We start from the raw sequence: 24020 nt of genomic DNA, 5'->3' as shown, positions 1-24020 counted from the left end.
GGACAGTCTAAGGTAATTAGTTTATGGTGCTCTTTCATAAATAAAACAATACAGTGTATAGACATCAAAGAACACCCATATTCAAGAGTCCTTAAGTATGTGTTCACTCAACACATTTTATGGGCAAAACAATCCTGTTCCACAGTCAGCCACCTGCTGACCTGCTTTATTCTCAAGTCCTACATAATACCTTATTAGTTATAAAAGCCCATATACCAGTGAGCTCATTAACTTTATTTTCAGAAGTTACTAAGACAAAGTACTTTTTAACATACTTTGTATTGTGTCTGAATTCTTTCACTTCCACAGTTTTAATATCATTTTGTCTTCACGTGTCAATGTGAAAATAACTCTCTTCTATATTGGTATTAAATATCTTTTGTTGTTGATTTCAACTGTATTAAGTAAATGCATGTGAATATATAATATTAAAATATTATATATATTATATATAATATATATATAGTATAAAAACTATAATAGATATATTAATATATATTAACTGTGTATTAATATATATTAATATATAATAAAAAAAAAAACAGGTCCTGATAATCTGAAACGCTTTAGATGTGGTTGGATGTGTAATCTCACAGGATCTCAGAGAAAAATTGCATGTCTATTTTCTGTGGAGGGGAGTTACATAGTCACCCCATTTTAAGTGCTGCTTTTTTCCTTGGATAATTTCTTACTCTTTCAGTTTCTTTCATTTTAAAAGAAAAATTTTCACCTTTTTTTTTTTAATGCAGGAATTGTATATTGGAAACATGACAGGGTTATTACAATGCCTTGGCTTCCTTAAGAAAGTGACCTTTTTAAACCAGGAATGGGTACCCATAAACAATTACCTACTATAATTACACTTAGATCTCAGGTTGATAAAGAAATGTCAATACCATTTACTAAAAAAAAGTGCTCTCACCATGAAAAAGGATAGAAAGGAGATTAGAGTGAAGCTCTGGGTTAAATGGGTTTATTGCTCGTACCCAATTGCACACAAATCTGTAAACAGTAAACTACTTCCCAAATCAAACACTTGCCATTTGTAGCTTTCAGTCTATCTTTAGAGGAGGAGATACACTGGGTTTTTTTCCTCCTTTTTCCACCTCACTATTGTTTTTTAGCAAGCTAGTTAGTCTGTGTTCAGGATTGGTAAAATTCAACATGAAATCAAAATAAATCTTGAAACTCTTAAAGCACTCCCTTTATAACACTTATGAATGCAACCTGTGTTCACAAGCACTCAAAGTTGGTGAGAATAAAATTTGAAATTTCAATTAAAAATTAGATTGAGAGCCTCTAATGAACTCAAGATTAATACAATAGTTAAAAAGCTTTACACATAACCCTTCTTCAACTCATATGCAAGCTGCATTAATGCAGATAGCAGAGATTCTCAAGCAAAGCCTGGAGTTGCTCTGCCTGTGTTTCAGTATGAAAAGAAAAACTAAAGCAACAGTAAGAAAATGCTTCCAAGTCAGAGATTGAGAATCTGACTCAAATAAAATCTACAGAGTAATATCATTCTGGTCAGGTAATCAGAACTTAAAATGCATTTAACTGAAAAAAGAATGACCTTTATATTCTCAGTGGGACCGAGTTTGGCAGTGCATTCAAATAAAAAGATGCAAAATGAGATGCTTTTCACTTTTTATCAGCACCAACCTAGCAAAGAGCTGCATGGTCCAGGGCAGATGAAGCAATGCCACCTTCATGGTTCTGGAAGAATGGGTCAAGGAGACCTTACTGTGCTGTGCCTGTCATCTGGGAAGGACTAGGGATGAAAACAGGCAGGGACCTGCTTTCATAGGGGAGAATCCAGTTCCCAGCCAACTCAGAAGATAAAAATTGCCATGAAAAGGTATAGAACAAGAAAATATTGGTTTCTGCTGTTTATCCTATGAACCCTCTTGACCCCCAAGAATCTGAACAAGTGATACAGGCAGTGTGGATGGCAGCCCTACTCTAAACTGTTTGCAAGAGCAAACTGGAGACTCCTCTAAGTCTGTTTATGTGGGACTGTATCAAGCAGGTGTCCCAGCTCCTTAGTTCACTGTTTTGTCCCCACCTGCAGAACAAAGGACAAACTGATTGGACTCTGAAAGTCTAGTAAAACCTGTTTTTCTGCATTGCTCCTTTTTTGTCTCACTGAAAGAAAAATATGGAATAAACTGTGTTACAAAACTAAATCCTTACTTCCATGTCTGTTTCTGTAGCTGGATGAAATCCTATATTGTCCATATAATCTTACAAAGCTCATTTGTTTTGTATCTAGAAAGCCATCTAACAGAGGTCCTAAGGTACTCACATGCATAAGATAAAAGGCAAAACTAAACACCTTACATGTCTGAAAAGATTATTCCCAGCCAACTCTGAATAATGAAGAACAAAAGGGAAAAAAAGAAGATCTGTGACAGAAAACATCTGTGTCACTGTCCCTCTTTCATCTGTTCTCTTGTCCTGGGCATCCCACACAACATGCCTTGTGCTGGGAGGCATCCAAAGACTGGGTAATCTTTAAAAATCATCTTCAGGACACAAAAGTTCTGAAAAATTCTCTCTCTCTCAGCTATTCATGTTCCTCATGGTACTTAGATACACCCTAATAACTAACAAGACCTCTGGAAATTTGCTTGCTGTTTATAAGTGATTCTATAATCAATTAAACACACTTGTTAAAAGTGGTTTTGTTCAACCAGGCTGAACTAATCCTAATGTTGCCCTGACTGAAATGAAAGGTTTTTTACAAAATAGATTTAAAAAGCACAAGACACCTGTTCATATGTACTTGGTGATATTTTCACTTGGAAGCAAATGCTACTAAAAGAGTTTTATTAAAATATTCCCCAGATACCATGACATAAATAAATAAAATTCAATAAGTTTATTGCACTTTGCTACAATAAGTGAACAATAAACTACACAGCTAAGAGCCAAAGTCAGCATCATATACTATGGCAAGTATGTTGCAATACTGGTTTCTCACAGACCTGTGTTTGGAATAAATCTGAGGACATAATATTTGATTAAATGCCCAACTGTTATAGTGACTTTAATGCATTATTGAATGTTGCAATAACATATTCACTTACAAAACTAATGGCAAGGTACGGGTACCTTTCATGCACCGTATCTAGATCCCAAAATATCACAGTAGTGGACACCTTTGTGATATACTAGACAAATACAAAATAGAGCAAGGTCTGAAAGATTTGACTGTTCATGTATGTGCTCAGCTGTGTTCAGAGAAACAAATGTTCCAAAGATGCTTTCTAAGGAAAGCCAAGCATCCACTGTTGCCCATCTGTCTTTTACCTCACAAACTACCTGAAATTTTCACTTCTGAAGACATAGGCTTATCTTCTTAAAATAAAATATTCAAGTGTTCCTGAAAGTTGTTTTCCCTTCAATATACATAAATTAATGTATTCTGATATCAAAGTTTTAATTTTCCACAGCTCAGAAACACCTCAGCTGGCAAAAAAATGTCAACAAATAGTTCCAAAAAATGGTTTAAATATTTCATCTTTGTACAATGGTTTCATCAGCGGCAGCCAAAGGCAAAAGAAAAATTATGCCTAGACTATTCTACAGCTAGAAGAATCATGGCAGAGGCACATAAAGAAGCTAAGTACACCCATCTGCCTCTCTGGAAAATACAGATTTTCTGTCTCTGTCTTGGAGAAAAATCTGAGTCTCAGGGATTCCAAGTCTCCCTTGTGCTGTGCCTGGAGGCTGCAGTCAGAGAAGATGGGGTGTGCTGACCCTCACACAGAAACTTACCACCTGTATGGCCCCTCCAAGCGTTATTTTCAAGACTTCTTCCAATTCACCACTTACCACCTCCACCCCTTCCTCTTCACATGACTCAGCAGGGAGGGACAGGAAGGTGAACCTTCATCAGGGAGAATTGCAGTGCCCAGCTTTTCAGTCTAAGGTAAAAGGCAGCCCAATGTCACAAAACTTATATATTCAAGGTCTCAGCTCCTGCCCTAGCTAGAAAAGTGATGTCCTTGCAAAGAACATCGTGTGCTAGAGCAACAGAAACCTAGGATCTCCAGTTTCCCACCTGTCCAGTCAATGCTGCTCAGAAGACTGACATCAGTAGCCAATGGTTTATCCATCGGGATTCTTCTGCTGCCTCTCTACCTGATTTGGGTGGTCTCAAGGGCCTGGCATGAACTAGAAACCTCAGGTGAGCAAATGCAGGTGCAACATATAGCACTCTGTCTTCCTCTAAATGTCTCCATCTTAAAAAACCTGCTTGCTATTTCTCAGAGATAAAAGAACCCAAAGAGAAATCTTCGTAAGAATGAACCTGTATCTTTTAATGAAAAAATATGAACATGAAAACAGGTTTCAGCTACTGCAAAGAAAGGGCTGACATTTCCTTTTCCTTAGTGGATGACCCAAAGGCAACCAAAAGCAGGGGTTAATGGTCAGTGCCATGGGCTTTACCAAATTCTGCAGGGGATTCATACCACATCTCCCTCTTTGCTTAACATTAATATCATTGATGTTACCAAGATGCAATACCTGGAGCTGCTGTTGTGAAAAAACAGTAAAATGCAGACAATATTGGAAGACTTAAAGCTATGCCAGAATTACAGTATGTGGGAAGGCTTCTATATCTGCCAGTTTCTGTTATACAGATTTAACATATAATTGTAATTATAGACTTTACTCTTACTGATGTTATTCCTTCAGGTTTAGACAATTGTGCTGATGCAGTTCAAAGGAAACCTGTAAAAATAGATATTGATTTTCTGTAATATTTTAGAACATTTTTTAGTAGGGAAGCAGATTAAAAACCTGTGGTAGCAAACAAAAATGCTAATGCATTTGTTCTTGAAGTGCAGATTTTTTAAATCAATAAGACTCTATCCCGGGCTGTAAAATGAAAGTAATGATAAAAAATTTCCTCTCCTTACATGCCCTTGCTGCATAACAAAACAAAAATTGGTTAGATGGCATGTTAAGTATTGATTATATTTTTGCACTCTTCAGAAATTTTAAAATTTTTAAGAAACCTGTTTTTTTTTTTAATCTGTCAGACCTATAGAAGTAATTTCATGATCCTCCTCCTTTTTCTCATTTTAGAGTTACAATGTTTCATCATCTTATCTGTAGTACCTAAAAATCTGCATTTTCCTTCTTTGAATTAACAGGTATCCAAATTTTACAGTACCTAAAAAGAAGCATAACCATATTTGTACCCTATATAATGCTGATGCTGAACAACAAAGAGCAGTGCTGTAATCTCTGCTTTTCAATACCAGCTCAGCAATGTAATGATGTGTCAAAATAATTATTTGGGGTTTTTATCAAAGCCATTTCTTCTTTTCTCCTGAGCTGCACTGAAACTGCTCAGGTTTATCTTTAAGAATAAATAGAGTTGTTTAAAATCTATATACTATGCATTATTTTTAAATAAACATTGTTAAAGAATTGTTATGACTCAAAAAACAAGGCAGATTTCATCCTTATCCACCAAGGAACATCTACAGGTTTCCAAATGGTCACTGCAGTAAGTGATCCAAAATGAAGTATTATGGCACAGTAAAAAACAGACATGATTTTATTATAAACATATAAAACTATTAGCAAAGTTTAACATGTTTTAGGTAAGTTTTTTAACATGTTTAAACAATAGCAAGTATGCATAATAAACTTTAGTATCATTTCAATGAGCAACATCCCTTTCTATCAAACACACACAGCAGAGTTCAACAGAAAAGAGCCCCCCCCCCAGCTAACTGGAACTCAAAAGAGATTTAGATTTGATCACAATCTTTCCAAAGATTTTCTATGGGACTAAGACTCTCTGGGACTCAGTGCAGGAAACATAAGGGTCCCTACTAAGCACTCACGCTGCACCACCAAAGCCTGACAGAAAGAGGGGAAAAAAAAAAGATCTTTACATTTTCTTGAGGCAAAAAAATAGTCACTTGGTCAGTCAAATACAGGAGAGAGCAGCTGTACTGAGGAAAAAAAAAACTGTACCAAAGAAAGTGAAACAGTGCTAATTTTAATTAAGAAAAAAATGAACTAGATTCCCTCCTAGTCAAGAACAGAGTACACTATTTTTTGTTTAGAATACCTCAGGTGAAAAGCACTCCTGTGCAGGAGGTTTCCTCTCTCCAGTTCTAACTGGAAGTGTAAAGTGTGCAGAAAGAAAGAAACCTTGACGGGAGTAGGTAGCTTTCTGATTTAATTCCAGTATGTGCAGATTAAGCATGAGCCTTTTTCTATGCCTTGTTTCCAATAAATATTTGCAGCTGTTCTGTTTTGGACACAGGGACCAAACCTCACAAAAAGAAACCCCAGGGGTTATCGAGCACGTGTGCATTTCATATGCAGCAAGACAGGAGAATAATTGGTGTTGGGGACAAGAGAAAGTATATTCTGTAACAATGAGGATGGCTTTCTACCATGAAATATGGGGGTACACACTTAAATCTGAGAGTTTTCAGACCTGGTGAAAAGCTATATATTTCTCAACTATTAATTATAATGATAATTATCATAATATCACATAATATATCATTATCTTATTATAATATCATATATAATTAGCATTATAATTCTCATCTACACGTGTCCAGACAGACACCTCTTTGAGAGTCAGAAAGGCATTTAACCAGGAAATCAAGCCCTATATCAATAACAGCACATACTGCAAGCCACATAGATCTAACTGCAGGAAAGCTGATCATTATTCTACTCAGAAGAGCCATAGGGCAGTTGTATTTCTAACAAGTGATTGTGGAAATCACCTTCAGTATTTTGCAGAATGTTGTTCCCACTGTTACAGAGGCACTACACAAAGTCCCATCTCCATTAACTTCGCGCCATGTTCCCAGTTGTCTGACCATCCTTTTGCCCTACCATCAAGGGACAGAGGATGCAAAAATTCTAGCTATTTCAACAAATCTATTTTATGATGGCACACCCAAAACAAGTGATATGGAATGAGGTTTCACTAGTTAAAATGATTGTAAGATCATCATTTCAGGTCCAAAGGAGGGCAACCAGGCTGGTGAAGGGACTCGAGCGCAGACCCTATGAGGAGAGGCTGAGAGAGCTGGGGTTGTTCAGCCTAAAGAAGAGGCAGCTCAGGGGAGACCTCATCACTCTCTACAACTCCCTGAAAGGAGGGTGTAGCCAGGTGGGGGTTGGGCTCTTTTGCCAAACGATTTTCAACAAGACAAGAGGGCATGGTCTTAAGTTGTGTCAGGGGAAGTTTAGGTTAGATATTAGAAAGAATTTCTTTACGGAAGGAGTGATCAAGCATTGGAATGGGCTGCCCAGGGAAGTAGTGGATTCTCCGTCCCTGGAGATATTTAAAAAGAGACTGGATGTGGCACTCAGTGCCATGGTCTAGCAACCGCAACGGTGGTTCAAGGGTTGGACTCGATGATCTCTGAGGTCCCTTCCAACCCAGCCAATTCTATGATTCTATGATTCTATGATTCTATGATTCTATGATTCTATGATCTATTTCAACCTTGGGCTGAAGTTTCCAAATGCTGAAAAAGATATCCAGGAAAAAAAAGGTCAAGTTCTCTACTCTGATAACACAGGAATATGTTCACAGAATTAAAAAGTGGAACAAGGGAAACTGAAGTTATGTGCTCTGTTAACCACCTGCAAATCAAGCTTCATGTATTTGACATTTTTTTAAAAGTTTCAAAACTCAAAGGAATGCAATGAAAATCTGAGTATGAATATCTGTTTCATAGAGATAGCTTCCACTAATGCATAAATTTCCTGCAATGAAATATTAAGCATTTCTCATTAATCTTAATTTGCCTTTCTAGAAATAGCACATTATTCATTTTTATGATGTACACTATGTAATGGTGTCCAAAAAGGATTATTTACTACATTCAAACTGAAAGAGTAGAAATCCACAATATCAGCTAAACCACCATATCCACTGTATTTAGTACAAACTTTGGGAAAATTTAATTTTCATTCATTTGATGCTGTGTTATCTGCAAAAGTAAGTAACCATGGCAAATACCACACTGAGAAATAAATCTTTACTGAAAACACATAGGATGGAGAAAGCATGTTAACAATCAGTGAAACTTTGGACAATATACCAAGTCCACAGCAATTTTCCTCTGAAGCTGCATCAGATATATAGTGAAACAACAAAGGGTGACTATGTTCTACAATATAACACATAAAAATACTACTTAATGGTAAGTGCAAAAAAGTGACTAAGCTAATATGTTGTCAGGGAAGGACTGGAAAATGCTGAATTTTATCTAATTATAAGCATCACTACTTGGGTTTAGTTTTTTCCTTTATAAAAAATGAATTGTCAATTTAATTACAAAAGTACTATACAGAAATAGTCATTACTATTCTTTGTCTAGCATATTTATGTCTCATTTAGAGAACTGTTTAACTAGCTGCCATATTAATTCTACACCACTAGAAGGTGCTCCTCTGTTGAAAGATAATTATTTCTGTCTGAATTGCTTCTCAAAGCTAATTTTTCTCTGTGGTTCTGGCCAGTTGCTTACACAGCCTGTGTAACCTACAGAATTGCAACAACCATCCCTGCTATACAGCTTGAGGGCCTCATATGCCCTAACCATTATCACAGGATGAAAATAACAGAACTGTTATCACTCATTTTCTTGATAAATCTGAATCCCTGCTGAGCAGCTTAGTTTTGCTGGAAGGTGAGGCATAGAAACCACGGTGGAGCTGATGCATTTTAAAGAGCCACGGTTTCTGTAAGGTTAGGAAAAACCCACTGCAAGAGTAACTTAGGGCAGAACACATTCCTAAAGAGACATTTGCACACTTGTCTGAAGGCTAAAGGAGAGTCTGATGTAAAAAAAACAACCTATAAGACAACCATACACACATAAACATATGATCTACACCGATTCCACATCAACAGTATCAAGACACCAAACCATATCTGGAAATCCAAGGATGAATCATTTGTATTTCATATACAACCTTTTATGAGTTTCAACCAACTTAAGATTCAGTTTGACACGTAGAAAGGCATTCTGATAACCTCTGGGTACACAAAGATGTGTCTGTAAGCTCTTCACACAGACAATAAAAACCTCGAGTGAGAGCTGAAACAACTGAAGTTTTTCTAATTAAAAACTTCAGGCTATTCAATGAGAGTTTTATGTCATCTGGGACTGCGCAAGATTTTGCTGAGAAGTGAGAGAGGGGAAAAGAGGATGGACTGATGGGCTAAGGTGAGATTCTGACTCTTTTAAGTGCAGACTTTGGATCAAGTCTAAAAGTGACCACTAAGGAATTTCTAAGGAAAGGGTATACTTGGAGAGCCTGGATTTCATCAACACTTCAAGCCCAGACAGTGGCTGTTAAAGGATGTTTTCACAGACAGATGGTAAAGGAAGAAAGTCTCCATGCAGTTCAAACAGTCAGGAACAGCGTGGCCAGCAGGTCCAAGGAAGTGATTCTGCCCCTGTACTCAGCACTGGTGAGGCCACACCTCGAGTACTGTGTCCAGTTCTGGGCCCCTCAGTTTAGGAAGGATATCGAGGTCCTGGAGCGGGTCCAAAGGAGGGCAACCAGGCTGGTGAAGGGACTCGAGCACAGATCCTATGAGGAGAGGCTGAGGGAACTGGGGATGTTCAGCCTGGAGAAGAGGAGGCTCTGAGGAGACCTCATCACTCTCTACAACTACCTGAAAGGAGGGTGTAGCCGGGGGGGGGTTGGTCTCTTTTCCCAGGCAACTCTCAGCAAGACAAGAGGGCATGGTCTTAAGTTGTGCCAGGGGAGGTTTAGGTTGGACATTAGAAAGAATTTCTTTACGGAGAGGGTGATCAGACATTGGAATGGGCTGCCCAGGGAAGTAGTGGATTCTCCATCCCTGGAGATATTTAAAAAGAGACTGGATGTGGCACTCAGTGCCATGGTCTGGTAACTGCAGTGGTAGTGGTTCAAGGGTTGGACTTGATGATCTCTGAGGTCCCTTCCAACCCAGCCAATTCTATGATTCTATGAAAACATTAAAAAACTAAGTTCCTCTCCCCGGGAAGGTCTGGTGAGGATACATCCATGTGGCCTTTCCCCAGCACAGTATAATCCTCCACTTGACCATCTGCAGAGCCTGTGGGAAAAGGCTGACCAAGCTCAGAGGTTACTCACATAGAGTTTAATTCACCAGACGTGTCTGAATGATTGAAATTGAAATAAGCAAAGGAGAATGCTGCTGGTGAACTGTTTGGGAAGAAAGCCTTTTCCATAAACATCTAAATGTGCAAAAGGCAGTTTTCTGGGAAATCTGATACTACTACAGAAGAGCATTCTACCTGCAAAGGTGCGTCTGTCCAACTTTTAGATGGATTATATTTTATAGAATTTAGAATCTAAGAGACAGGAAAAATAAAGACATGTCAGTGATACAGCTTCCAGGTCCAGAATGCTTTACATGCAGCAGGACAGTGTACAGCATCTTAATCTTCAAATAAGCAAAAAAACCCTCTCCATCTTAAGATGCTGGTGTCTTAACAAGAAATAGGCACAGCAAATACTACCTGGCACTAGTTTCCTTGTGTTTATGGGCCACTTCTTCAGTTTTGCTGCTTAGTATTTTCAAACTTTTCAGAGGAAGATTCCCTCTCAGCGTAAGGAATAGGGTCAATAGAGTCGTCAATAGAGTAAAAAATGTCTGCTCATTTTGAAGAGGTAGTTATTTTAGGAATATCTTGTTAGTCTACATCTTGTCATTCTTGAAAAATAACCATAAATTTTGTCTTGAGGCATTTACAATGGTCACAAAATATCCACTGAGATTCCTTGAGAGGGCTAGTTATAAAGGGGTTGGACTTTGAATAATATGAATTAGTCACAAAATGACTTTCTTAGTCATTTTTCTTACTGCCAAAGACATCCAAGTGACACTGACATACTTAGGAAGACACATGCTCTTCCATCTGTCATACATAACACCAAGAAAATGGCTGGAACAGGATTAACCTGCTTCCCTCAGCAAGACATGTGAGAGGGCTTTATGGCATGCCTCGTGAGGGATAAGGTTTGTAATTATAAAAATGAAAAAGAAGGATTGAATATGTGCTTACATTGAACATACCACAGTGTAAGTAAATGAGAATTTCTACACTCAGTTTCTGTCTTGTAATTACATCAGGTGACAATCTAATTTCCAGGGCATTACCCATAAGAGAAGATGAGTGAAGAGCCTGTGCTCTGCAGGAAACAGGTAACTCCAAGGAAAAGACATGTTTGGAGTAGCAGATCAGAAACTTCACAGAAGTTCCACATAAAACATTAGGTTTTCGTTTATTCTTCACTTCCTATACCTCACAAAACTCCAAAACATTATAATGCCAAGAATTAAGATCCATATTTTTTGTCACATCTATGAACACAGATTAGCTAAAGAGCTAGGACATTTGTGGTTTTCTGTTATTTTGAGCTGAGTTCCCTCAGATTTTAGGCTTTGTTCCTTTTCTCTCAAGTAAACTAAAATTAAACAATGCTGCAACAGCTTTCTAGGAACATTTTCCTCACTCCTGCCTTATCCCTTTATGCCTTCTCTGCCACAATATCTTATTTCCATTATTTGTTTAGCATGACTGATTTTTACTAAATCTTGTAGAGATTTAGTTTCTTCGTTGCTTTAATTTTAAATGAAAGTGTGCTTCTTAGAAGACACATATTGCATCAGTCTTCCAGAAATAGAAAACACTATTTAGCGTGTGCATAAGTGAGCCTCCAAAGCCCTAAGCAGCTGCCTGCTTTAAAGGACCACACCCCACTGCTGCAGATGAAAGATGAATTCAAGGCAAGTTAAACGACAGGTCAACCTCAGCAGAAGATTCTCCCTCTTCTCAACAGACATTTTGGTTTTTAGATTTTCAGTTTATCTGCACTTCAAACAACTGGCCAAAACCAACAAGTTTCCCAGTATCTTAGGAGAAGCAGGAGGATGAAGAACATGGTTAATTTGGGGATTTATAAGTGTATATGAAACTCTGAGAGAATCTTGCTTCTTAGTAATAGGTAGGCAGGAACAAAGACTACTGCTAACTACTACCTTTATTATTTGTCTTCAGATTGCTGTCAAAGGCATCTAAAAATAGACATATTTTTGTTTGAACTCTGAACAAATTTTTGGAGGCTGAGAAACTATTCTGGGAGCTATCAGTACAGTCTTTCCTACTCCTATACTTTATCTTAGCATCCACAGGGGGTTACTGTCAGATACTGAGCCACAAGCATCACTGGTTTAACCCTCAAAGTTTTTAATGTTCTAAAGTCTTATAAATCATAAAATAATATGTGACAATCACATCAGAATCAGCTATTTTGCCACAACATATTCAATAGTCAATTTGAATATGCAAAAGATTCATTGTTATCATTCTAGGTAATTAAGTGATAGATGTGTAAGACAAAGGAAAGGGCAGAATTTACTATGTTACAAGTGAAACAGGAAGGCAATGTGGAAACATGAAAATCACCTGCATTTTTTAACCTATGTCATAAAAAATGAGTTTCCTGCATCTTTGTTTGGTTAAGTAATCTCAGAAATCTTAAATTCCTACTTTGGTGATCTTAAGGGAGAGCATCACTTTAAGCATCTTCTATTAAACAGGAAAACACTCAGTGTTTTTATGATTCCTATTTTCATCATTAAAATATCATCATAACAGTCATTATATTGCAGCAGCAGTATATATTAGTCAGCATTTTCACTTGAAAATTAAAAAGAAGAGTGTTGCTCCCAAAACACCTATGCAGTTACCTGCCCTTTTGCTGTCCTAGATGTCTGCATAACTACACAAAGTGGAAGTTCTAATGAAGTCTTCATCATGGGACATAGGAACCCAAACATGCTGGTGTCTGGGCCATAACACCTGAGGGCTATTTGTGAATTACAAAATTCTAAAAAGTTTTTAAAAAAGCATTTCTAAAAAGTATTTATGTAATATATGGTAGAATTAACTCTGCTTTGGACTTAAATGCAGCTTTGGAGCAAAATATGGTAGATGGGTAAGGAAAACTTACTTAGAAAACTGAGGAGACTAACATTTTATCTGAACCAAGCTTTGAGACAATTTGGATGAAAATTCCTTTGTGTGTAAAAGGTACATCAGGCCACTGTTTCTTCAACTGAACAGTGAATAACTCAACAGTGAGTTATTCGATGTGTACAACTCATATGTCAGTTCACCTTGCCCTGAGGCTCCACTGCTACCTCTACCCAGACACCCAGCCTGCCCCTGGGAGGCTTCTTTCCCACCTGGACGCAGGTGTTTTATTCTGGAGTTTTGTTTTTGTGTTTTGTTTTGGGTTTGTCTTCTTTTTTGGGGGGGAGGGGGCAATTTTGTTGTTTTTTTTAAAAAGGAAATGTAACTTCATAAAGCAGTCCCACTGTCTGATTTGGAGTCCCAGCAGGATCACACATAGAGAAATGTCTGGTACATAAAGGACTTTCATTTCATGCCACTCTAACAGTCCTAGGGGCCCTTTATAAGGACACAGGATGACCATGGAGATCATGTTCTCCTTGGAGCTCTCCATTGATCACACAGCACATTAAGACTGTTCCACATTAAGACTGTCTCCATCTCCTTGTGGTATGAAATAAGGGTAGAGGAAATCTGTCCCTGCACTAAGCTGCACCTGCATTGTGCCCATCAGGCTGTGCCTGCTAGGAATACACTCACTTCTATTTCTGGAAATCAGGGAAGGGAGACATATTATTGCTTTAAGTGGCAGACATCATTCCAAACTTACTCCCAGCCTCAAATGAAAAGAAAACTCTGGAAGTCATGACAAAAAGATAAAAACACACAGCTGACACATTAAGTAGTAATGAACTTATTTTTAGTTTTCAGTCACTGGATGCTAAATATTCTCTAGAGCATTCCCATTACTGATAATCTGACACAAGTAACTCTTCTTGCAGTCTCATGCTGCTGCTTGGGGAGGGAGAGACAAGCCTCCAGTACAATCAAAGCTTTCACTGAAGAGAGAATAATCTTTTTGTAGGTACTGCCTGTACCAATTAAACTCTATCACTTACTACCCAAAGGTAAGATGGTATCAGACTGATTCCACAATTAATGCAAAGAGCAGATGATGGCAGTCCTCTCATTGAGCCCCATGAGAGGAAGCACAACTAAGTTATAGCTCTTCTTAAAATCCAAAAGTAAAAGAAGAAATTAAGAGGTCACCTGCATGCTTTTTATTTATATTTCAAAGGCCACTTGTGGTCTCCCTCATGAATGATGTAAAGTTCATTTTAAACTGATATCTTAATTACTGGCAATGCCCTAGACCTGGAATCTGATGAGCCTGCGCTCACTCAGGGGCTGGCTGAGAGCTTCTCCTTTTTTATGTTTGTTTTTGTTGGGTTTTTTTAAAAGAGGATTCTGGTTCTAGAAAATGCTTGCTCACAGTCATTTCTGTGTTATTATTAGCAAACTGTTAGATTGGCCCCTAGGTACGCATTTTTTAGGATCAAAATAACCTTATTGTAGTGCTTCGATATTTTACTGGAAACAAGAGGTGAATTGACTGTGAAATAATAATCAGAACAGACCTTGGTCATTGTCATTGATATTCATACTGAACAGGCTCTGGAAGACAGTTCTGCTTTATCAGCTATCACATTGGTTGCTTTTTATTAGGCTGAAGTCATAGATGAAAAAGAAAAAGCTGGAACAAAGTTGCTGGGTACTAGCTGACAAAAAAGGGCTGACAAAAGAAAAGAATATGCTCTATCAGTCAGGTTAGAATTTGATGCAAAGTATTGCCATACAACCATCCCTTATCCCCACAGATGGTGGCACAGTTGTTCATTTAATTAAATTACTATGAAACAAGAGCAGGAATCAATCTGGCTGAAAAAACAACCATTTAAAAGTCCTTTTTTTTTTTTTTTCAAAAAAAGTCACATTTGGTACATCAGCTATTGTGCAAGTGCCACTATGGAAGTGATATGCCATAGCAATACTGGCAGCAATACCACAGTCTAGATTTTATACTAACGTGACTCCTAATATATCAGGATACTAATTTATCATGTGCATATTACTGTACAAATTTATCCTATATCTGTTATATATGTAACAGGTTCACTTTTCTTAGGTAGTGCACCATCATCCTGACTAAATCCTATACTGCCTAACTTCCTCTTGTAGGAAGCTGTCACACAATTTAACTTCCAGCATAAAAGCACAAGGTGAAATATGTTTATAAGAGGTTTAGAATATCTTTTCAAGCTTCCCAGATAAATTTTTTTACAGAAGGAATAATGGTTTCAGACAGCAGGCCCTCAGTGGGTGTTTTGTTTAAAAATGTCTGTCATGAAATTGCTCCCAGCATGGCAGTACTGTCCATTAAAAAATCTGCAACATTAGTGAGCACCTACAGCTCAGTGCAATTCCTATAATGACTGTTTTATTTATTCACTTCAGTGTCTGTGAGGCTCAGATTAACATTTAATTCTAAGCAAACTGAATTTTGTGAACATCTGTAAGGAGCAACCCATTAAATTGAACATTCAATTGCTATTAAACTGAACTATTCAATCGCTCTGATTCGTTTTCAGTACTTAAGAGTTCCCTATTTTAAGAAATATGGCTTTAGTTCTATATATCATGTTTTCCTCAAATTGTTATAACATATTAAGTATTTAGTTTATCATAGAATAATTTGGGTGGGAAAGGACCTCTAAAGGTCATCCAGTCCAACCCCCCTGCAGTAAGCAGGGACACCCTCAGCTAGATCAGGTTGCTCAGAGCCTCATCAAGCCTCACCTTGAACATCCTCAGGAATGAGGCCTCAACCACCTCCCTGGGCAACCTGTTCCATTATTCCACTACCCTCATGGTAAAGAATTTTTTCCTAATATCCAATCTAAATCTAGTTTTCTCTAATTTAAAACCACTGCCCTTTGTGTTATCACTATAAGCCCCTATAAAGCCCTTATCTCCAGCCTTCCTATAGGCCCCATTCAGACACTGGAAGGTCTCTATTTCGGTCTCCCCAGAGCCTTCTTTTCTCCAGGCTGAACAACCCCAGCTCCCTCAGCCTGGCTTCGTAGGAGAGCTGTTTCATCCATCTAATTTAGAAGGGAACTTACTCATGTAAAACCAGGCACACTCATTGGCAATTCAATGAGGTCCAGCCTCTGTAATCACAGGCTTTTCACCAGATTTTAATACAGCTTTACAGTCACTTAGGATCAGAAAAATGGGCAGGCATACTTGTAGTGAGCAGGGTTTTTTAAAACTGATGTATCTAATATGAAGCATAAACTAAGGATTATTACACATGGAAAACAGTCAAAGCAAAAATACCAGACTAAGAAAATTTAAATATTATTCTTCCAAGTATATTGCTCATGTATTCACACTGCTAAAAGCCTATTCAAATTAAAGACTATTTTAAATTTACATGATAAATAATATATATATAGTGATACAAAACGCACAACCTGACCTTTGGGTCAACCCCCAAACTCAGAATTTGGGCCTGAGTTTGGAGTACAGACCTGCAAATGCACATCTGCTGAGAAGGTGGTGATTAAAACATACACTTTCTACACTTTAAATACTGTATAATTTTCTAGACAGTGGCCCAGAGCCACTTGTAAAATGTGCAAGAGCTTATTCAGGAATTTCTTCTTTGGATTTAAGATTTGAATGCATTTTCTGAATGCATAGTGTCATCAAAGGGGGTCAGTTTGTAAGCTCTTTCTGCTTTTAATAAAGAAATCTCTAAGTACAAAGAAGATATGCTGGTCCCTGCCTCAAGTAACTCTCTCATGCAGAACAAAACATAACAGGGGTACGTATCCTTATTTTTTATTTTCCAAACTTCCAATATTCATCTATGACCTTTCATTTTCCATTGCAATATAAAAAGAATGGAAGAACACAGTAACTACCCCATAAAAGATATGCTTAGCTTATGAATCAAAAGGAGATAGTAACAGCCAAAAGGCAGTTTTAAAATTCCATTGCTTCTGACCATATACCATGAAGATATAAATCATGTACTAGATAAAAGCTGTTTTCCTTGGAAATATTTATCATGGGAGATGTTTACCAAATTAAGGAATTTATTTCTTGACTGTAGAGAAAGAAATGTGTTTCTTTTCTAATCTTGTTTTAAGTCAAGAGCAGTGCCTTGAAGAAGTAAGCCCCTTAAGGTTGTAATGCATATTATCAAGAGGAAACATCCTACCATGTTCTCTAGTTGAGATCTATACTTATCAACAATATAGTTCACCTAGTCTCTTATATCAATAAGTTCAGGGAGATCATGTCTAAATGGTGCTTCCAGCCCTTCTTCCACTTTTAGAAATACAACATGCTTGAACTTAATTCTGTTATTTCTGTAGTTCATAATAATCATGGCCATTCATCAGTCAGTGTCTGACACAGATGCTAAGCTGTATTACAACATAGTTCTAGCTACACTATTCCTCTAGTCCACATGCAAACTCAGCAGCAAAAACTACAGAAGGCAAGGGACAGAAGAGCAGGAAGGGCACAGTGAAAGAAAATCCTCTCCATTCCTCTTCAGCTAACGTGAGATGTGCAGACTAATCCTTCTCAATTTCAATTTGCAGCATATGCTGTAAACCAAGATCTGACAGGGGAAAATTGACTGGTGCTGTTTGGTTCCCTGACTGCAGGAAGTTATACACAGGCCACAACAAACAACCCATCACAGTTACCTCTACAAACATAATTTAGTAGAGAAATAAAAATAAATCAACAAGGATCAAAAAATAGAATGGTTCTAAGTAATTATACATTAAAAAGCACAACTGGATTAAATAGAAAAAAGGGAACAGCAGCTACTTAGAAAGGTAAACTAGGGAAAAAAACAATCAAGGGGTGAATTAATGAAGAGCTTGATGCCAGAAGATCCAGAGAGCATACCCAATGAGGATCTCAATAAAATAAAGGATTCAAGGCAGTAAATATATTAAAATATTGGCAAATAACTGGCAGTAAAGATGTCAGCATAGATTTAACAAATCTTCTGGACACCCAGAAATACACTCAAGCTGTAAGCACACATCATCATATCATCAATGTTATGACTACCTGGTTTACAGCTGGTTTACAGCTTGCATGGCCACATCCATCATCAATACAGTCAGACCCTCAGCCACACAGCCTGCCATCTGCTCACTCTCCATCACAAGCAGCAGCATATTTCCACTGACACACTGTGGGGGCAGTTCCACTCCAGCCAACACCAGGTAGGGCTGCCATGGCCCCCAGCTATCTTGGCTGAACAGTCCTTGGCTGTCACAACAGCACTGGCATCCGAGTGATCACATCGGTTCAAGGAGCTGCTGGAGACAACAGCAGAAGCAACTGGTTTTCCATGGGATCAGCTGCCTGAGCTGGCTGACTGCCCCATCACACTCACAGCAGCGCTGGCTCAAGGGAGGCACCAAAATGCTGTGGGAGGGTGGGACTCTGGGCAGATCCACATTGGCTCAAATTGCCATGAAACTCAATGTGCAGCAACCAGCCTCAGGTCAGATGGTACTGACACCCATATGGGTCACCCAGAACTTAACCATAAATGTCCGTAAGCCAGCACTGCCATCAGAAGCAGGAATGTCTTGACTGGTAATTTCCTCCCAATGCTGATCCCTTCTTTGTGCTGCCACAAACATCGCTATGACCAGAGATATGATCCTCACAGAAATAAAAGATGGGTACTGCTAATGTGGGCAAGTTACTTACCCTGTTTCACTGAGAACTGCACAAAAGCACAAAGTAGACACTGAAGGCCAGACAGACCTTCTTTTGGCAGTAATGCTGATTTAAGTCACTTTAAAATTGAAGGTGAGCTACGACCTAGCCGTGATATATGCTTACAAATCCAGAAGGAATTATCACAACAACTTAACCTAGAGAGAATTACTCTGTAGTCAGACTAGAACATATTCCCAAAAAGAAAGTTCACATGTTATGCTAAAGCAGCCTCCTAGAATAACCTCTTTCATTGATTATCTGGCCTTCTAGTTTAAAAAAAAAAAAAAAAAAAAAAAAAAAAAAGTGCTGGCTGTATGCCATTTCCAAGCACTGGACCTTGCAATAAATTTGCTGGACTGAAGGTTCTGTCCTTCAAGTAAAATTTTAGCAAGTCACCCTCCAATCTTTCCTTTATCCTCTTAGTACTCTCACTGTAGGGCTTATTTTCCAATTTATCATCAGTGTTATTACTTTTCCAGAATTTTCTCCAATTCAACAAAATCATTCCTCAGTTGCAGAAGCCAGAATGGAAAATATTACTGTGACAGTGCTTGCTCCAGAGTCCAGCTATTAAGATAAAATGTCCTCTTGTTCTCTTAAGGGGATATTTTACCCTTATCATTACATTAAGGTAAAACATCTACCAAATAGCCATGATGATGCTCAATTATTTTTCAGAATAAGTGCTTTAAGAGAAGTCAGTATTAAGAGACTCTTATTACAGCTTTGCTTGTTCATTCCTTGACATAAGAGCTTTATATATGATTTATTGAAACAATAGTAATTATTTTTCTATCTTAATAGAACAAGGCAGACTAAGGAAATGGCCTATCACTCATGTGCCTCAAGGTGTTCCAATAACCATCCATCCTGCAGTCCTGCCAGTTTAGAACATAGAACTGTTCATCTAGAATCAGACACTTCAAAGAATGATGCAGCTGGTTGGAATGAAGTAATTTCTTTCATTATTTCTGCTTATCACTAAAACTTAGAGCCCTTTTCTACATTTACTACATATCTCATATAAAACATTGACAGGTATTTTTCTGTCTCTATATATTTACACTAAATTCTCAGTCTCAAAACTTAATCCAGTGTCATTCCATTCCTTTCAGTCAATCTGTGTGCAGTAAATTCCCCAGTTTAGTGCCAGTTTGTGTATGAAAGCATTTACTGTCATGGTTTTTTCCATTTCCTACTGTTCCATTTCACTGACTTGCTCTTGTACTAAGAGACAGACAGGTCCTGCTTCTCTAGATTTCCTGTTGTCATATGGGAGCTCTTCAGCACAGCTCTGCTAACATTAACAACAGCCTCTGCTTCCACTTATATGACTGTTGACAAGACATGGAGTGTCACTGCCTTTTCTGCAGAAGGCCAATGAAAATCATATAATAAGAATTTTTTAATGGTCTAAAGGTACAAAGGAGTGTTTTTATAATATTGAAAATCACTGACCTCGCAAATATTTCAAATATGTCAACTTTCACTATTTTTAGCCTTTTTTGACTCGAATCATTGTGAATTTTTCTCACGGAAGCAGACACGGCATTAGTTTCTACAACCAAGTAAGCTTTGATGTATTGAGTTCTATCCAGTTTTAAATATCTGAAGCAATTTATAGCAAAGCTTACAAAATTACAATGAGTAGAAAGCTAAAAGGGGAAGTCAGAAGGCCATTATCAGTAGGTCAGTAGATGCATCATATAACTTACCAAACAGGCGCTGATGGAAGAGAAATTTCCCAGCTATCAGTCCTGTGAGGATGGCAAGCAGCCACAGAATCACCTTCAAAAATATCCAGCCTCCTCCTTCCGGGTATTTATTTGTCACAAAGGAGAAACAATTACCAACAACAATAACATTGGCTTCTGTCTGACTGTGAGATACTGGGTCCTCAGCAAATATTAAGAAATTAAAGAAGATCACTAAGTAAGCCACAACTAAGCGAGACCATGGGTGCTGGAAGTAGTAGCGGAAGTCTTTACCCATCCTCAGACACTGCAGAACTGCTCTTCACCTGTATGTAAAGACATAAAGGCACAGTGTTATAGACACACAGGATTTTCAGAACTAAGGAGATACCTGCACATTACAAAATTCACCATAACTGTGTGATTAGTCATTCTTAACACTTCTGACTTGACTAACAGTGGAAGTTTCAATCAAAAGATACTGTCAGATCCAGGTACAGAAAAACAGAAATTTCAGGGCATTCCAATGTAAAAACAACAAACAAATAGATACACATTATACAGAACAGGATTTTTAGTCTCAGACATTTCTATATAAGCTCTTTAAAAGTACAACTCCGTATGCAGCATGAAAATACAGCATGTAAGAACATGACCAGCTACTCAGAGTGTCTTCCCATCCACATTCCAAAAAATTACAACACATGTTTCACAAACATTCAGGCTAAGCCTAAGCTGAATCTTTCTCTTCATAGGAGAAGCACAGAACAAGCCTGAAGTCCAGGGAACTCTTCTACTGCCTCATCTCTTGGAAGTTTACAAGCATACACTCCAGCAGCATTAGAAACCTGTGGTTATATGAAGGAATAACATGATGGAAAAAATACTAGTCAACCCTTGCAGCTCAGACAGGCCTGTGGAAATCTTTTCATTGACTTCAGGGAGTACACCTATAATTAAGCATATTTTCAAAACCAGAAAATAAGAGTGCCCTGAGCAGACTATTTTGCATCAACATAAAAACTGTATTTTGAAACTTGCCTACTTATGAAATATGGCTTCATAAAAATGCAACTGAGCATGGTTAACATTTCAGTTGTTGGCCATTTCATTTATTTTTTTCTTTTATTCACAACAAATCAGTTGTTTCATCCTGTTGAACCAATTTGTATGCACAATAATACAAGGCCTTTGTACTGTGGAACACCGCAGTTATTCAAGGGACACAAAGTGTAGGAAGAAAACAGGGGGGGAAAAAAAAAGTATCTAATAATATTGCTTGCTTATTACAACCAGATCATTGAAGGATACAGTGTACATAGCTGAACAGTACAAATTTTTACCAATGTCATATGCCTCCCAAAAAAAAAAAAAAAGAAAAAAATTCTTAGCAAAATACTTAAAAAAAAAAACCCAACCCAATTGGACACCTCTTCTTGGACATCTGACTAAGTATCACTTTGCAAACTTAGAAAAGGCTTGAATTACAATGTCTCTCTTTAAGTAGTCCTTTCAAAATTATTTAGCTCTATAACCCGATCCGTAAAATTACTACAAATGCTGTACCCATTAAACCAATAAGACCATTAAACCATTAGAGTTAAAAAAGTCAGCACAGGGAAGAGTCAGCCCTTTGAAAACTTGATTTAAAAAGTGATTTAAAGCAATGGCCATTGGTCCAGTAGCCTCAGAAGACACCGCTCTGGGCAGACTAAGCTGCTTCTAGAGCTATAAGGATGTCCAAAGCTATTTTACGCTCTCCTCTCTTCCTGATAACAGGAAGAAAAAGTTTCGATCCTTCCTTAGGTGTACGAACCATCTTAAAGCCCGAAAAGGGCTGCATTCTGTGTCCTGATATTTTTGGCAGCAGGGGGATACCCGAGAGTTATTAAGACACCCAACTGAAGACGCAGCTTCCGAGGAAGTGTTAAATAGCATGAGGAGCCGGTAATTGCAGGAACAGCGGTGCGAAATCGCTAATAAAAAGCCCGCTCTTGACTCCCTCAACGCCAAAACCGAGGGCACCTAGAAAGCAGCGCTCCAGACGCCCACCGTAACCTGTTAAATCGCCCCATTTCTCCCTGCGCCCCGGCGCAGACACGGGGACCCGCGGCCGCCTCGCCTCACCGAACCGCAGCCGCCGCCCCGCCGGGGCACCGGAACGCGGGTCCCCGCAGCACCGCCCCGCCGGGGCTGCCCTCTGCCCGATCCCCGCTGCCTCCTGTCCGCCTCACTCACCGCCACGGGGGATCCGGCTCCGCGGGATCGGTGCTGCGGCGGCGCGGCTCCGTGCCTGCCGCGGTGCGGCTGTCAGCAGCGGGCGGCCCCGCTCCCCTCTGTTCCCCTCCGCTCCGCCGCACGCCGCCAGCCCCCTCCTCCCGCAGCCGGCACGGCCCCCCCCAGCCCCTCGGGCGCTGACAGCGGCGCTGGCGCTGCCGCGACGTCCCGCCCCCCAGCCGCCCCGGGGAGGGAGAGGATGCGGCGGCCCCGGTGCCCCTCCGCCCCTCCTCTCGCTCCGCTCCGCTCCCGGGCGAGCGCCGGTGCAGGGATCGCGGCCGCGCCGGGCCCGGCAGTGCCGCAGCCACGGTGGCAGCGGGCGGCGCCGCTGCGGCAGGGTCCCGGCGCCCCTGGCTGTCCCGCCCCCGGAGCCCGCCCGCAAGGACCAGAAACGTGCCCGTTCTCTCCGTGAGTTACTTTATTATCCCCGCTCCCCGAAAAATGGTGGTCTGGGAGCCACGGGGGCTTATGGAGCCAAGGGAGGTGAAGGAAAGAGGGAGCGTCATTGCATCCCAGCGGTCACACTTCAGCATTAAGTAAATTAGCTGTAAAAAAAAAAAAAATTACAAATACGGGAAATATAGGGTCAAATCTACAAGCTTGTTACCACAAAGCTACAACACAAGGTTGGCAATAGCAGCCAGCTCAGTCGGGATGATTTAGGAAAACCCTCATGCTTGGGAGGGGAGGAGGTCTATGCCCATTTTGCTCACATGGGAGGGGGCTATCAGGAGGCCTCGCCAGTCTCCGGGGTGCATACACAGTCGGTATTGTCACTGTGTCGGGAAAAATGCCTCGGTGCATCCTGACAGAGTTGTTGACATTGCACTTCAGCCTTTTTATGTGGGATGTGGTCCCTAGTGCCAGTGTGCTGGTATTGCTGACATCCCAGGAAAACGTTTAGAGGATGCTCTTAGCATTGCATTATGACTGTGTCTTACTGCAATACTAGTTCTGCTCAGTGCTGAAGATAGATGAAACCAATTTAAAGTTGCTAGACACAGCCTCAATGTATTGTGAAAGGTCAGGTAACTCCTAACAAGAGTAACCATTAGATTAAAACTTTTGAATTCCTTCTGTACTTACTGCAATGTAGTTTTATATATTTTTGTAAATAAACATAACTGTATTAAAGATACCTGACATCAACATGTTATCCTCTTCAGTGGAGTAAATAACCTATGAGACCCCCAGTTTTAGGTAGAAAGATGAAACTATATTTAACATTATTGTGCCTCAAACTTCCTTTACAGTAAACAGAAATTTAAAATACTCA

The 24020-nt window shown here is 39.2% G+C and overlaps 1 protein-coding gene across 1 annotated transcript in view; it reads right to left on the bottom strand.

Annotated features, from left to right (window-relative positions):
- Positions 1-22830, bottom strand: part of TMEM117 (transmembrane protein 117) — a 202746-nt gene extending 179916 nt beyond the window's left edge. Inside the window, exons 1-2 of the mRNA XM_030454385.1 lie at positions 22706-22830; positions 20489-20793 (exon numbers count right to left, since the gene is read on the bottom strand). Coding sequence (XP_030310245.1) covers positions 20489-20765 — 277 coding nt within the window. The 5' untranslated portion in view covers positions 20766-20793; positions 22706-22830. The remainder of the gene's footprint in view (positions 1-20488; positions 20794-22705) is intronic.
- Positions 22831-24020: the final 1190 nt, after the last annotated feature.

This window comes from Calypte anna, chromosome 1, assembly GCF_003957555.1.
Source record: "Calypte anna isolate BGI_N300 chromosome 1, bCalAnn1_v1.p, whole genome shotgun sequence".
Lineage (NCBI taxonomy): Eukaryota > Metazoa > Chordata > Aves > Apodiformes > Trochilidae > Calypte > Calypte anna.
This window is presented reverse-complemented; position numbering and strand designations above follow the sequence as displayed.